Source organism: Periophthalmus magnuspinnatus, chromosome 20, assembly GCF_009829125.3.
Source record: "Periophthalmus magnuspinnatus isolate fPerMag1 chromosome 20, fPerMag1.2.pri, whole genome shotgun sequence".
In the NCBI taxonomy this organism is placed as follows: Eukaryota; Metazoa; Chordata; class Actinopteri; order Gobiiformes; family Gobiidae; genus Periophthalmus; species Periophthalmus magnuspinnatus.
The window spans coordinates 19,145,322-19,160,818 of record NC_047145.1 but is presented as its reverse complement, the minus strand read 5'-3'; the positions used below and the strand labels follow the sequence as shown (position 1 = coordinate 19,160,818).

The 15,497-nt window shown below is 41.8% G+C and overlaps 1 protein-coding gene across 1 annotated transcript in view; it reads left to right on the top strand.

The window, feature by feature from the left end:
* The window catches only part of cntnap2a (contactin associated protein 2a), a 488,742-nt gene that overhangs the window by 234,057 nt on the left and 239,188 nt on the right, over positions 1–15,497 (top strand). The window contains exon 4 of the mRNA XM_033985829.2: positions 14,322–14,469. Coding sequence (XP_033841720.1) covers positions 14,322–14,469 — 148 coding nt within the window. The remainder of the gene's footprint in view (positions 1–14,321; positions 14,470–15,497) is intronic.

Genomic DNA, 15,497 nt, shown 5'->3' with positions numbered 1-15,497 from the left:
GGCACCCATGAAAAAGAAACTCTGGGTGCCATCGTTGGGTTCCCCTGTATATAGTTAGTCATACGGACATACAACTGGCTGATCTTTGCAAAAAAGGTTAAAAATTCTCCTATTGTATTATTATAAGCCCAAAGAAAGAGGTTTGCTGACTCAAGAAACTGAATGACAAGATTATTCCATCACTGAGTTTCCTTCTGTCCTGCATGGCACAGGATATTTCCAACACGACAATGCCATGAACCAGTGGGCTCCCGGTGAAAGAGTGGTTCAGGGAGCAAGAGACATCATTTTCACACATGAGCGAGCGACCGCGGCGACTCTACCTCAAATCCAACAAACGATATGTATTCATGGGTTTTTCCTGCTGTGGGCACCATTTTGAAGAGCGATGGCCCAATATGGATTATTTTCAGACGAGACCCATATCTGTTATCGATATTAAGATTTTAAAACACATCGCAATTTTTTAGACTGATTTTCTATTTCCATTTGAAGTCACTAGTTTGTTGAAAGAGAAACAAGCATAAAACAATCGTGTCAGATATTGGCTTCGTTTTCAGTCTTGTATCACCCCTAATTTTGAGAATCTTTTGACATTTAAAAGATGGAACAGCATCGTTTTGAAGTTAAATTACTCAAAGCAGACCTACTATCCAAAATGGACTTTTCAGAGCTTTTAATCATCTTATAGTTGTTTCCTTTTCATTTACCCTCCAGGAGTGATTTGTGCCTATTTGAGCAATCTTTAAACGCCTGGGACGACGGATGGAAATTAACCTGTGGCTATAATCCAGTGTGTTTACTTTCATGTTGAATTATGTCTGTTAACATTCATTATCATAAATAAACAAACAGATAAATAAATGGATAGTACATACATAAGTACATAAATACACAAGTACATAAATCAATAAATACACAAGTATATAAGCAAATTAAATAAGTGCATAAATACATTTAAATTAGTACATAAATAAATTAAGTTCATAAATAAATTAGTACATAAATAAATTAAATAAGTACACAAGTATATAAGTATTTTCAAGATGCCATATTAGTGATCAATCCCCATTTTCATTGCTGTGACATTCTACACTTTTCTTTTCTTAATCGATGATACGTGTAGGATTCGACAGTGCCATGCCACTCGCTACTGTGATCTGCATCTGTCCATAAGTGAAACTGACAGATACACGGCTCTTTACTGTCATGTTTACGGTGACATCCCATCCCTTCCCATCGGCCGCTGCAGTTTTCCGACGCGGAAGTTGCCAGATTTGTTTTTTATTAAGTCGTTTAGATGATAACTAGAGCAGACACAAGCACAATAGGTCTGTTTAATCATAAACCTTTCGTACTTGGTAGCCCACAAAGCAATTACTGATAAAACAGCATTAAAGTTGTAGCAAAAGAGCAGTGAAAATACATTGTGTAATACTCTAGCTTAACCTCTGGGGCTAACCTCAGTGTGTTGCTTCAGTCCCTTCACTGCAGACTGTGTAAGCTGGAGTTAATGGGGCTGAAGTGTGCATGTGCGTAGTGTTGGGGTTGTGTGTGTGAGCGTGCGCGAGGTTCTGTTTGTCCAAGTGTGCGTCTCCGGAGGTCTGAGCTCCTACACCGCGCTTCGTCAACTAAATGAATGGTGAAGCTCGCGTGTCTCCGCGGCAACAACTAATTCAGTTTAAGAGGCTGCCGAGCGTGCGCTGATGAATCATACACCTGGATTTATGCACCAGTGGAGTTTCGGTCTCAGTCTGCTGCTCTCAAACTTACTCAATACTTATTAAACAAGCTTTTGTTATTCAGGTTCTCGTACTCAAAGTGTCGGTGTAGTCCCTGTCAGCTAACTAATGATTTTCACATTTTGAGAAAGAACCAAATCACTAAGCCACGACGTGAAAAGAACTAGAACTGAGACGCGAAGAACAACACGGCGAGCATCACTGAAGCAGAATTTTGAAAGTTTTGCATAAACTCAGAGCTGTTTTTGTGCATGGGTTCGATGTGTCTGGGGAGAGTGAAGCACAGTTCCGCGTAACCCAACTGTGAATTTGATCGTGCCAAAAATACAAACTGCTGCATTAGAGAGTCCCCGTTTCGAGACCGATAACATTTTGCAATTTAACGTAGAAACAGTCACATTTCTTCCTGCACAGTGTGAACTCGGGTCTAAACCACAAGCTTTTACTGACACAGGATCAACTGAAGACCTCTCAATTGAAAAGCTTATCGTCGATGATTAGAAAATAATGAATCTGATATAAACTGCATCGTCTTACCGGGTCATGTTCTGATGGAGGCCGATTCTCTTCAGTTTCCTCTTAGGTTTTGTTGCGCTTCCCCCGTTTTCGAAGTAGATGCACATAATAGATTTGAAATAAGTAAACATCTTGCGCCGACAGCTTGTAATCATGTATAATCTGGCTCGGCTTCAACCTGGTGGACAATATGAGGACGTCCGATGTCGTTACTTGTAGATTGAAGCACAAACGCAGCAGGGATTGTGCAGTAGGGGGCAATATTAGCTCGGTTTGTAGAGCGTTTGTCCACTAATCCAAAGGTTCTTAACGTACACGTCATTGGTTAGCAGTGCGATTCCTGTGTTTCCACCTTCAAGTGCTTTAAGTGCCTTGAAGGTGGAAAATTGCTCTATAAAAATGTGACCCTTACCATACAGAAAGCTTTTAAAACCAAAGTAAATGGCAGAAAGGCTTTATAATTTATTTTATCTACAACTGTGACATAAATAGCTGTAATTCCAACTGTATTATATAGCCAAACCAGGGATTATCCAATTATTCACCATTTCTGCGACGCTTGCAAATAGAATTATCTGGAATATGCCATGTTTATGTATTTGTTAATGTCTTTTTTATATGTCAGCTGATGTTCAAATCCTTTCCTTGGGCAGCGTCTGAATACAAATGAGCGAGTGGGAGACGGTTGGCTCGCTGCGGCGATATGAAGAAGCGGCATAGGAGTTCTTATGTAAACAGATATATTTAACCGATGACTGTCTAATTATAGAAATCAATGTCACCAGCATCAACAGGACCGTCGAGCCTCTGATGTTTCACAAATAATAGGCCTGTATTATAAAGGCATTTCAGTCACGCAAAAGATCGTCATAGAGATGGAAATGAGAATATAATTTTGCATAGATTTTGTGGTTTTGTCTGTTTAAAACGCTCCTTAGATCTGGATTTTTGTGTTTTTTTACTGCTAAATAAAACCCTTCATATGTAAAAGAGTGATTTACTTCTATAATGTCCTCGCTGTTTTATGTTTTATTGAAAGTGCGCAGTGTAACTTTTTCTGGTGAAGTGTACGCCACCTGCTTGCCTCCATAAAGATGTTATTGCATTGCCTGAAATGTTCCACAGTATGGCGTTAAACTTAGCATTATTCAAATACTAATGTTTATAGTGCGCCAAAACACATTAAAAAACATGCTCGCCTCTTCACAGACATTTCCTGTAATGTGGCCTGGTGCGCAGATCGTAGACTGTATATATAAATGGACATAGCTAACCTGCTAGCCGCCGCGTTTCAAACAGGAAGTGATCATGGGCCGCACGCTTCTGGCTCCAATTTACTTTACATTGAAAAACGAGCTGCTGTCAGGCTCATTTTGGTCTTAAAATGTTCGTATGATCCCGCTCTTGTCAGTAAATCAAGAAATAAACATTAATAGGACAAATCAGTCCCTTTTTTCCCCAAGGTCACGACCACTAGCATTAGCAACAGGTTTGATTGACAGCGTTGCTAAGCGTCCACACCTCTGATTTAGCACAGAAGACACTTAGCAATGCTGTCCATCAAACCTGTTGGGGAAAAAGTGTTACCTTGAACAGCTTCCCTCCAGATTGGCTCTTTGGTTGCTATGATACTCACGGTTGGACTTTGAAATACGTAACTCGGCTCCGAAGTCGCCGCTGTAACCGCTAACCTCGACGAGTTTCATTTGACTGGAGCCGAAAGCTTCTTTATACAGTTTATGGTGTAGATGTTTGAGGCCATATTGTGAAAAGACAAGCAGGTTTTGGACCCTGAATCCAAAAAGTTTCATAGTGTATCTTTATATTCTTTACATAATCCACGGGAAAAGAAACCCAACAACTTTTTACGCCCACTTTGGAGTTCCGGTCTTGCCTTTCATATCTTTTAGCTCTGAAATTGGATCAGTATCAATAAAAGACTCCTATCTCGAATAAAACTACTGTTCCCCTGATAAGACGTTTTTGAACTAACGCTCTCTCAATATGAATTTCTCCCATAATTCATTAAAAAAATACACGGGTCAACATCTCGTTTTAGTTACCGTTGCAGTTCCCGAGCGTTCAGTTAGATGTGCCACTGAGATGTTACGCTGTTTCAAGCCTGAACGCCTCCTCACGGTTGATCCTCAGTTATCCGGACAAACAAACGCAGGATTCGAGGCCCTTCATGTGGAGTTGGAGGTTTGGTAGCGGAGCTTGGGCAGTCTCTCCTCACTCCATCAGCCCTGGTCCCTGGTGAGCGGAGGCTAGAGAAGGTGCCAAATGTTCACAGCCTGAGTAATGGGCTTTTAAAACTCTATTCTTTCTCTGTGTGTGTGCGTATGTGTGTAACATGGTGCAGTGAAAAATGGCACAAGCAGAAATGGCTTATGGCAGCGTGTGACAAAAGCACTCTCGATATAACTAATATACTATTACTTTGTTTTCCAAATTGCGTTTGAAAGATTGTTGCGTTATCTGTTATGTAACGGTGTTTGCAAAGAAGGTGAGACGAGGTATTTATTTTAACGGTGTGATGTTTGTGTTAGTCCCTGGCCTGGATAATAAAACACATGAACACATTTTTTTATTTTTATTTTTTTCTCAAGGTGAAAAGTTTTTATTCTGCACTTTTCTGTTTTTTGTGTGTGTTAATTTTATGATGATTATTTGTGATTATTTGTTTTTATTTGTGTGATTTTAATGTCCTTATTCTGTAAAGCACTTTAAATTACTTTGTATGAATTGTGCCAAAAAATAAGACAATTTTCAATTGAAAAAGGGGGAATTTTCTGCACACTCTCGTAAAAGGAGCAATGTGGTAAAAATAATAAAAATCTTGGCATTGTTATTTATTTATAAGATCATTAAAAGGGCCCGTATTATGTTATTTTCTGATCTACGCATGTTATAATCTTGTTTCCTCATCGAAAACATATCTGGAGTTTTGTTTCATTCAAATCAAGTCCTGCATATTTAGACTCTGAGTTCTTCTATAAAAGCACTGTTCGACCTTGTGATGTCATGTGGTAATACAGGAAGTGCGCCATTGTGTTTTTAATCTCTGCTTTAGATTATTTCAACCCTGGAAATCTGTGTAATCCCTCAATCATCCAGGTCTGATTCATAGCAAAAACGAAATTTAAATCTGTCAACTGGACAAATCGGAGTGAAGACGTTTCGCTGCTCGTCCAAGTCGCTTCTTTAGTTCTGGTCAGATACCTGCTGGACACTGCCTTATATCGGTCTGAAGGGACGAGCTAAACACATTGTCTCCAGTTTCCCCCTTAACGACCTTATTCAGCCTGTAATAGCTGCCTGTTGTTCTCTTTGTTGTTTGTTTTGGGTCTGAGGATAGTTTTGTAGATTGGTGAGAGATTATAACTTCCAATCTCTTCTGAACTAAAGGTAAAAGGAGCTGTTAACTTGAAAACTACCACTTCATGACATCACGAGGTGGAACAGAATGTCTTGAGCTTTGGAGATGTGGACAGATTAATAACGCAGGATTACGCAAACGTGTGTGAATGAAACAAACACAACTCCAGGTCTGTTTTTCATGAGTTAAAAGCGTCATCACATGGCTTAAAGCTCAGAAGAGTCAGTTTTGTGTCGTGTTAGGACCTTTTACTCGCAACCAAAATGTGGAGGTACGTTGTTAAATTGGGATTTGTGAATTTTTTAATCATCTTTCGTAAAAGGTCACATGTCCCCTCATCACGTCGTGTATCCAGGCGTGTGTGTTCTCCCAGTAAATTAGGAGCAGATGCTTACAGAGGTAGGGGTGATTTTGCTCATGACCAAAATAATAAGATTGGTTTGCAGGGCTTAACTGTGTAATGAAAGTCTGTTAGTGACACGCCGAGCTGTTGCCGCAGTAACTGTGTTTTAGGACACAACACGGCGCACTTCCTGCTCGGCCGTCTGGAGCTGTAGCCCAAGATCAGAAATCCATTTGAGTGGAGCCTGCAGCAGAACCGGGCCAGCCTGCTCCCCTGGTGGGACAGTGATTGATTGTGAGACCTGAGATTTTAATTTCATGAGCAAGTGTCAGGAAGCTGTTAGCCAGAGGAGATGGAAGATCTTTCCCCATTTGTGCCACTTTTTCTGTCAATAATGCATACTTGCAAACTTTGTGTAATCAAATTAGGACAAATTGGGTCAGTGTAGAGAGGAAGATGAACTTAGCAAGCAAAATGTCTGTTTCGTCACTGAATATAGAACAGCTGCCTGAGGAGTTGGTTGCTTTGGATCCAGTACATATACATCCATCCATTTTCTTCCAATTATCCATGGCCAGGTTGCGGGGGCAGCAGTCTGAGCAGGGACTCCCAGACTTCCCTCACCCCAGACACGTCCTCCAGCTCCTCCGGTGAGACTTCAAGGCGTTCCCAGGCCAGCCGAGAGTTACAGTTCCTCCAACGTGTCCGGGGCCTCCTCCCAATGGGACAGGCCCGGAACACCTCCCCAGGGACGCTTCCAGTAGGCATCCTGAACAGTACACACCACAAGTATACACACCTCTTCAATACTTTACGAAGATGTGAATGTGGTCACCGGTGAATCTCTTTTCAATTGGGTGTGATTGACAGGTGGATTAACCAATCAGGGACACGCTTGGTCCATATCATAAAAAATAAATAAAATATCATACGGGGCTGAAAAACGTCGCAGTTTCTGCAAAATCAATGAGCAAAGCACTAAACTCTGTTAATCTGAGGTGAGAGAAATGCGATTTTATTTGTAAATCACAGGTGACCAATGAGCTCCTTCATTTCACATGTCACTGAAAGAAAGTAGATCGGATTGGACGAGCACGGTTGAGGCTTGAGACGCAACAAAGGACGTGGACCAGACTGATATCAATCTGTATAAAAAAAATACAGATTGATGTTCAAGAGAATACAGAGAAAAATACACCAACTAGAACTACAACTATGTGGATTCATTTTTTATTATCCAGAACATAAACTTTTTGTCCCTTGCGAATTATTGGTTGTTGGGAAAAGGTTGCTTATTATAATGTTCTCTTGTAATCTACCAGAATGTGAAATACGCATGTTGTATTGTATGTTCAAGTCGTGCACTACAATCACCGGCCTCTGTCCCATCAGTGAAACTTGTATTAAATTAGCTTATACAGCATGTGTTGTTTTCCAGGCATGTCCCACCACCCACAGAGCTGAACAGAAACTCCCTCCTGGCCCATCTGTTTTGCCCCACGTGCTTGTCGATAAAAACAAAAGAGCAGAGGCCAGACTGATTTCCCCTGCCTCCGGCCCAAAGCACCACGCGCACTCCACAGACCTCCGCCACAACCATCTCCAACCAAGAGTCCAGCTACAGCAGCACTGAGCAAATGCCCGAAAATGGATGTTGTTGTTTGAGTATCTAGAGATGTGTTCCCGGGGAAAAGCCTGCCCGTGTCTTTCAAACAGAGGCACAAAAGACTCTCTTACACACTAAATGACAGGAAATGAAAACATGGGAGCAGGGGGTTGGAGAGTAGTGGAACATGCTTTGAGTAGAGAGTGGATGTGAGGAGACTGGGCAGAGCAGCCGGAGCAGTACAAGTCCCAGCTGTGGTGGATTGGCTTGTTGTTTCCTGAATGACAGAACGCGCTGATCTAAACACTCTACAAACGTACACCAGCGCTTGGCTTCCTCTCATTATTTCTACTTTTCCATCTCGGGCTGTTCCTCTTGCTGCTTGTCCCGCATTGATCTCCTCGAATACTAAATAATTTGACAGCACTGTTCCATTTTCCAGTTTTGTCCCAAACCCTATTAACATTCACCGTTCTGCTCTCAAACCAGTGTGAAGGATTGGTGCGTCTGAACATGTGAATTTATTTCTACAAAAGCCAATAAAATATATTACAAATGTCATTTATGGAATCTCTATGACCTTCCCCACACAGAATACAGTTGTGTTGGATGATTGGAACAAACGAGGACAGCAGGCCACTAAAGCAAGTTTACTACTCGTACACAAAGTCATTCAGAAGAAGACGTGCAAATCACAGCTCAAACAAGTCAAAACATAAATAACCATCATAAATTGAACATTAAAAGAGAAAACTGCAGAATACAAGCCTTTCAGTCATATGCACAGCTAAACAGAACCATTTGTGCCTGGATTTAAACATTGTCAAAGTAGAGGCCTGTCTGACAGCTTCACGAAAACTGTTCCACATTTTAGCTTCATAAACGCTGATTCCCTGTTTAGTCCTGACTCTAGGCATCAGCAGGAGACCGGGACTAAACCAGGACTATCAGGAGGCCGGTCCCAGAAGTCCTGAGTGTGACATGGTTCATATGGGGAGATGTACTTTGGTGCTAGGCCATGGAGAGACTTGTCCACGTGCAGAGCTACTTTAATGTCTATTGAAGAGACCTGAGCGCAGGACTTATGTTTGTACTTCCTGGTTCTAGTGAGGGCCCAAGCAACAGTGTCCTGGATATACTGCAGGTGTCTTAGAGTGAGCAGGCTTTTGCAGTAGTCTAACTAGTAGACAAATTAGTCTACTAGAGACAAACTCATGCATAAGTCTCTCCAAGTCTGGTTTAGACAGTATACCTTTGATTTTTGCTTGTAAGTAGATGGTAAAAAGCTGCAGATGTTATTGATTTGATGTGGCTGTTAATGTTCAAGTCTGAGATTTGTAGCCTGATTTGAAGATTTTAGAGAGATAATGACATGACATGTAGATATTAGATCAATAAGAAGCTTTGGGTCTCATTCTACAATGTGGTGTGTATTTACTTTGTTTAATTACATTACGTTTTATCATTTTATCAAGCCGCTTCTTCAGTTTTATTCCAGCTTTATTCCCGTTTGAAGAAAGGAGCTAACTACACTGAAACTTTGAGATGGAGATGTACTGCAGATTGGTGTCCCGAGCTGCTCTCTTGATGCTGACACGTTTTATTTTGGAGTGGCTGTTTTGTTTTTCCAATATAACGCTGACTGCAGTCTTTAAGATCAGTAAAATTTTAAAATGAATTCTAAAACGCAGAGGCAGCCGGTGAATAGAAACTAAAATAGGGCTGAAGTGTTGTCGTCGAGGTAGTTCAGACCTCCAACATGTTCTCAAAACGTACTGGGATTTCAGTCCTCTCTGAATAATTCACACTCTCTGACGTGTTTACAATGTGCACACGTATTAAAACTCATCTAGACTAGTGACCCTGGATCATAGCCTCGTGACATACGACCTTCTCCTGCGTATAGCGTCCATCTTTGGAGAAACACATTTGCAGACATGCTCGCACATACATAACAAAACAGCCCCCGTCGCCGGCAGCGCTTTGTGGCCTTTTCTGCTGTAAATTACCTCACTTCTTGATTAACCAAAACGTCAAAGTGTCTAAGCTCTTAAGTTACCAGCCTTCACACACACACGCCTTTAACGCAAGATCGCAATTACTTATTGGTTTGCTGGTTAATAATTTGACTTTGCAGAAGGGGGAATTAAATGGTTGACTTGGCCGACTTTTCTGTGTTCAGCATCCACAACGCCATTCCTCTCGCCGTCCTCCCTCTCTCCTTCTCTTTCTCTCTCACCTTATACCTGCTGCCCTTCACTCTGCATAGTAATGTCTTTGAATTGAGTTGTTCATTCAGCCAAGCCTAGATAAGGGCAGAATAGTGGAGGGAGCACAATAGAAGCATAAAAAGTGCTCCATACTGGGAGGAGAGGGGAGACTTTTAGGACCAATAATTATTTTGTTCTTTTACATCTCGGCAAGGGCAAGGAAGGGCGGCGGTTTATTATGATTTTATTTGAATCTGTTAAATGCTGCGGTGAAATCGGCTTAAAGGGATAACGGCTTTTTGTGGTGCAAATAGGTTCTGTGGCAAGGTGCGTAATGTCATTGTGTGCACATATACAGTATTGTGAAATTTGTGCCTTCTTGTGCAAAGTAGGGTGCTGGGACTTTCAAAACACCAAGATGAAGGCATCTGTGTTGTATATTTTAGTTTGTTTTTCAATTTTTAAAAATGTAACCTAATTTTGGAGAACTTTGTGGAAACTTACCAAAAGTATGTGACGGAAAATGTTTGCAATTTGAACACAAAACTGACTGACTTTTTATAGAAGCTGGGATTTAAAAATAAAGTCGCAGCAGTTTGAGCAAGGACTCCCAGACTTCCCTCACCCTAGACATGTCCTCCAGCTCCTCCGGTGTAGGATCCCTCCAGCGTGTCCAGTGTAGTGCCTCCTGCGTGTCCTGGGTCTTCCCGGGGCCTCCTCCTGGACGCCTCCGCTGTTCCTCTTCTCGACGTGGAGGAACAGCGGCTCTACTCTCAGCTCCTCCTGTGTGACTGAGCTCCTCACTCTATCTCTGAGGGAGCGCCCGGCCACCCTGCAGAGGAAACCCATTTCGACCGCTTGTATCCACGATCTTGTCATTTCGGTCATTACCCAGAGCTCATGACCACAGGTGAGGGTAAGAACGTAGATTGACCGGTAAATCGAGAGCTTTGCCTTTCGACTCAGCTCCTTCTTTACCACAATGGACCGATACAGCGACCGCATCACTGCAAACGCTGCACCGATCGGGGTCTCGGTCACCCCTGAAGCAGTCCCTCGCTTATAAATGGGACCCATAGCAATTAAAATATAGATAATACACCTACCTATTGTTGCCTACCTACTATTACATTGTTTTACTTTTCCTACTAATGTTTTAATCTCTTACTTGATTTTAGGCTTTTACATGTAAATAAAGACGTCAGGATATAAGATACACAGAAGAGCTTACATCATTTAGAAGCCATGAGCTGAGCAGCCTTTTGTTTTGTTGTAGTTTTTGCATTGATGTGTATGGCATTAAAGTAATCCATCTCCATAGAGACGAGCATCTGACACCACTAGGCTAGTTTATAGGTCAGGTCAGTGTAGAGGTGAGGTGATCCCACTCAAAACAGAATACATGTTTTAGGTATTTTTAGCAATAAAGGAATGCAAGGGAATAAAGAAAATATATGTTTAATGGCGTACTGTGGAACATTCCAGGCAAACCCAACAACATCTCCATGGAAACTATTCTGAAACAGTTTAAAAGTCAAAGCACTTATACCAATCAGACTTGTTACGCAACCAGACTGTTGTGTGAAATGTGACAACCAATTTGATCTTTACGCTTCACCGGAAACCAAATCTCCAAGACAAATATCACCTTTTCAAGTTGTGTTTTTGCTGTTGAGTTACCTTCAAAGACCCTGTACAAACATGAATTCTTAAACTCACCCTTGGGCCACTCACTTACCCCAGATCTTCAGGCCCGGTGCACCCGCCGAGACCAGAGCCTGCCTTTAAAGTCCACCAGCCCACTCCCCGGTGAGCCATGCGGCGGTTAGCATTTGAAGCGGCTAGCTAATACAGACAACAGTGTGTGTTTGTGCGAGCGGTTAACCTTTTCTGGACAAATAAAGATTAAAAATGAAAGTGGAGACAGAGGAGATGAAGCAGCGCTCACCTCGTGTCCTCTTCAGTGGAAGTTTAGTAGCTTAGAGCTGGCTGTGAACTCTTGACCATCTTCCTCTTTGCAGATAGCGTATCTTCAGGGGTACATACTTGGGTCAGCAAGGAGTCAACTCAAAGCACACTGTCTGAGAATAGATTTTTTTCATTCTTTTTCTTGGCACCACACTCGTACTGCCCAACCCACACCCTGTCTTATCTCTTAACAGCACATGGCGAGGTCTACTGTAGCGCTCCTGCTCTGGTCTATTTACCTGCGGAGCTATTAACAATACTTTCCCCTAATGGGCTGAGCCACGTGTCGGTGCATGTGTGGAGCAGAAAGCGGCGTAAATGTGTTTTGTTTTCAGAGCGGAGGGCTGTGCAGAAAGCAGATTATTGACTCCTCAGAGGTGATGTGCAAAATGCGCTGGGTCAAGTGAAGTGGGACTGAACCTTGAGAAATTCAAAATAGTGAATTTCTTTCTCGGCTTCCTGAATTTGACTCCAGGTTGTGGTCTCCTCACAGTACGGCGATGATTCTGGTGAAACGACTGGTTACTGACGTCAAAGTTGTTGGTTCAGTCGCTATTTACCAGTGGGCGTGGCGCTTTACCCATCCTGCCTTCTGTTTTTTTTAATGCACTGCTGTATGAATATGAGTTTAAAACATGTTTACGGGGGTTACGTTCTAAAAATAACATCAGCTTTATTTTTTACAATTATTCTATATGTTTTGCAGCTGTAAAACCCCTCACCACACACTTTATACACTTTTCTCAGACAGGCATTAACATTTTCTCACATGTCTCTGTTTAATTCATTAAATGGGCACTACGTAACTTTTTGGGTGGAGTACCTTACAGTCTTATATAGCACTTTTCCAGATGCTCTAAGTTGCTTTAGAGTTTGGTCCATTATTCACTCCACACTCGGTGGTTTTGAGGCTCTATTGTAGCCACAGCTGCCCTGAGATACTGACAGAAGTGAAGTTACTAATCTGCGCCATTGGCCTCTCCAAACATTACCAACACTCACTCACCGCTTGAAAGCATGATTTTTACTGTACTCTTAAACCTTGTGTTGAATACTGTGCGTTACAACATTGAGGTACTTGTTTCTCTGTAAGAATGTGTCACAGACGTATTTTAAGATGTCTACACCAGAACCTGATACTTCGATTACATGATACGGGTATTTATCTTCAGGTTGACAAGAGGTCTGTAATACATCTTTTCAGTGACTGCAAGCATCTTTTTAGTGATGTGTTCTACCTTCCTGTAAACAGTGAACGGTGTGTCCATTTATGACCTTTTTACGGATAGTATGTAAATTTAGTTTAAGACCTTATAGGACAGGGGTCTCAAACTCGCGGCCCGGGGGCCAATTGCGGCCCGTGAGAGGATATTTTGTGGCCAACAGGACAATATGAAAGTTTAATGTTAGTGTGGCTTTACCATGTGTCTCGCGCTGTGTCCTCCCGTCGCAAAAGTTTCAACAAATAACGATGTATATCCATAAAATCCACAAGAATTGGTACATGTATCATCATCATGTATGTTGAAAAAAGCGATGACGTTTGAGAAAATTTTAAATACCTGATGAGCCCAGCCTCACCCAGACTCTGCCTCCTGCGGCCCCCGGCTAATTTGAGTTTGAGACCCCTGTTATAGGACCAGCCTTCTATAGATGGTACGTTTCTTGGGGTATAAGTACTGGATGTAAAAAAACACACACACACGCCTGCTTCATTCATCTCAAGAGATAAACTTCTTTCAAAATTCTACCTGCTCTGGAATCTCTCATGATTATACCACTACTACGCAATGTGAATGAAGTGTCTTGCCTAAGGACACAACAGTTTTTGCCACTTGGTGTCCCACTGTTGGGACTGCTGATATTTCCAGCGCTCTCCCTTCCAAGTAGTAACCAGGTCCGGCCTTGCTTAACTTCTGAGATCTGACGAGGCTTTGACAGGGAGGTTTGGCCACATATTTATACATTTATCGTGCAAGATGGAATTTAATGCCATACTGTGGAACATCTTTACGGAGCAAATCCTTCCACAACACAGCACAATTGTCACATTTAACATGTTTAATATAGTTTCATTTTCACTCTTCCTTCAACAAAACAAGACATTAATAAGTGTTTAAAAAGACTTGGGGCTTCTATGCTTCTAATATGTATGCTAATGACAACATGAGTCATCTGCTCTTTGTATATGCAGTACTGTGCATAGACACCGCGGGCTAACGTTACCCGTGCTGTACCAGCTGGAGGCTTTAAGATGGCAAACTATAAAAAATAGCTGGTCTAGGAACACAGTGAATCTTCATTTACGTTGAAATGTGTGGATTTATGAACTGCAGGCAAACTTGGCATTTCTTTTCCTCAAGTCAGACACGATGTATTTTCCTCTACGAGCTCCCCGCAGCGGTGCATTATGAAAGCTGTTAATTATTATGTATGTGTTGTGAGTGTGCACCTTAAGGGCGAGATGTTACGAGAGAAACAAATAGCGTTGAAAGCCCGGAACAATGCTTTGATGTATTCCATTTCATTTGCGTTTTGTTTTTTATTCATTTCGCAGGCCTTTTCCGGGAATTCCAACTCCGAGAGCTCCGTCCGGCACGAGTTGCAGCAGGGAATAGTGGCTCGCTTCCTCAGGCTAATACCCCTGGACTGGAGCGAGGAGGGCAGGATCGGACTACGCATTGAAGTCTATGGCTGCTCCTACTGTGAGTGCACCCTCTATATACAGCTAACACTTACGGTCATGCTAATATTAACTACGCATTAGAACATTACGACAATCGCTCGTCTGTGATGGGCCCGGATTATGCCGTTTATCGATCTAGAATATAAAGTCGTGTCCTCATCACAAACAGACTTGGAGTTGTGTTTTGTCAGGACAGAAAAACACTCTGTTCCACCTTGTGATGTCATGTGGTAATACAGGAAGTGCTTTACTGGAATCATTTAAGCTCTGGAATTGCCAATCTCTACAAATCGAAAGGTAAAACGTAAATGTTAACTTGAAAACTAACACTTCATGACATCACGACATGGAACTGAGCATTTTGAGCTTTGGAGATGTTGCAGACGAATAATAAAAGGCTACGCAAACGTGTGTGAATGAAACAAAACACAACTACAGCCCTTGAAGACACACTTTGTGAAGCTAATTTGTTGTTGTACAGTTGTCTCTCGCGGTTCACCTTTCGCGGTCTCGCAGATTTTTTTTGTGCAATTTTACGAGCTTTTTTGTGTTGTGCATCCTGATTGGCTAAGGGACTGTAGACCATTGTCCATTAGTCTCCTCCGTGCCGTGTCTCCTGTACAGTACAGAATGTGTTCGTTTATCATGGGGGTTACGTTCTAAAAATAACCCGCAATAGTCGAAATCCATTTAATTTTTTACAATTATTGTGTATCAGGGCTGTCAAACTCGTTGTCACAGAGGGCCACATAAACAAAATGGTTGCTCTCAAAGGGCCAGATGTAACTGTAAGATAAATGTTGCTATGTCTTAAACTTGTTAATTAACTGTTTCTATATTTATTACTTATTCAAGTTACAAATATTGCAGATGGATTTGCATAGATATGAAAAAATGTCTGTTTAACTGTGTATCTAATGATAAACTGACATTTTAAGACAGTCATACCTTTTAATTTACTTTGTCGCGGGCCACATAAAATTAGGTGGTGGGCCGCATTTGGTCCACGAGCCTTGAGTTTGACACATGTGTTCTATGTTTTTTGCT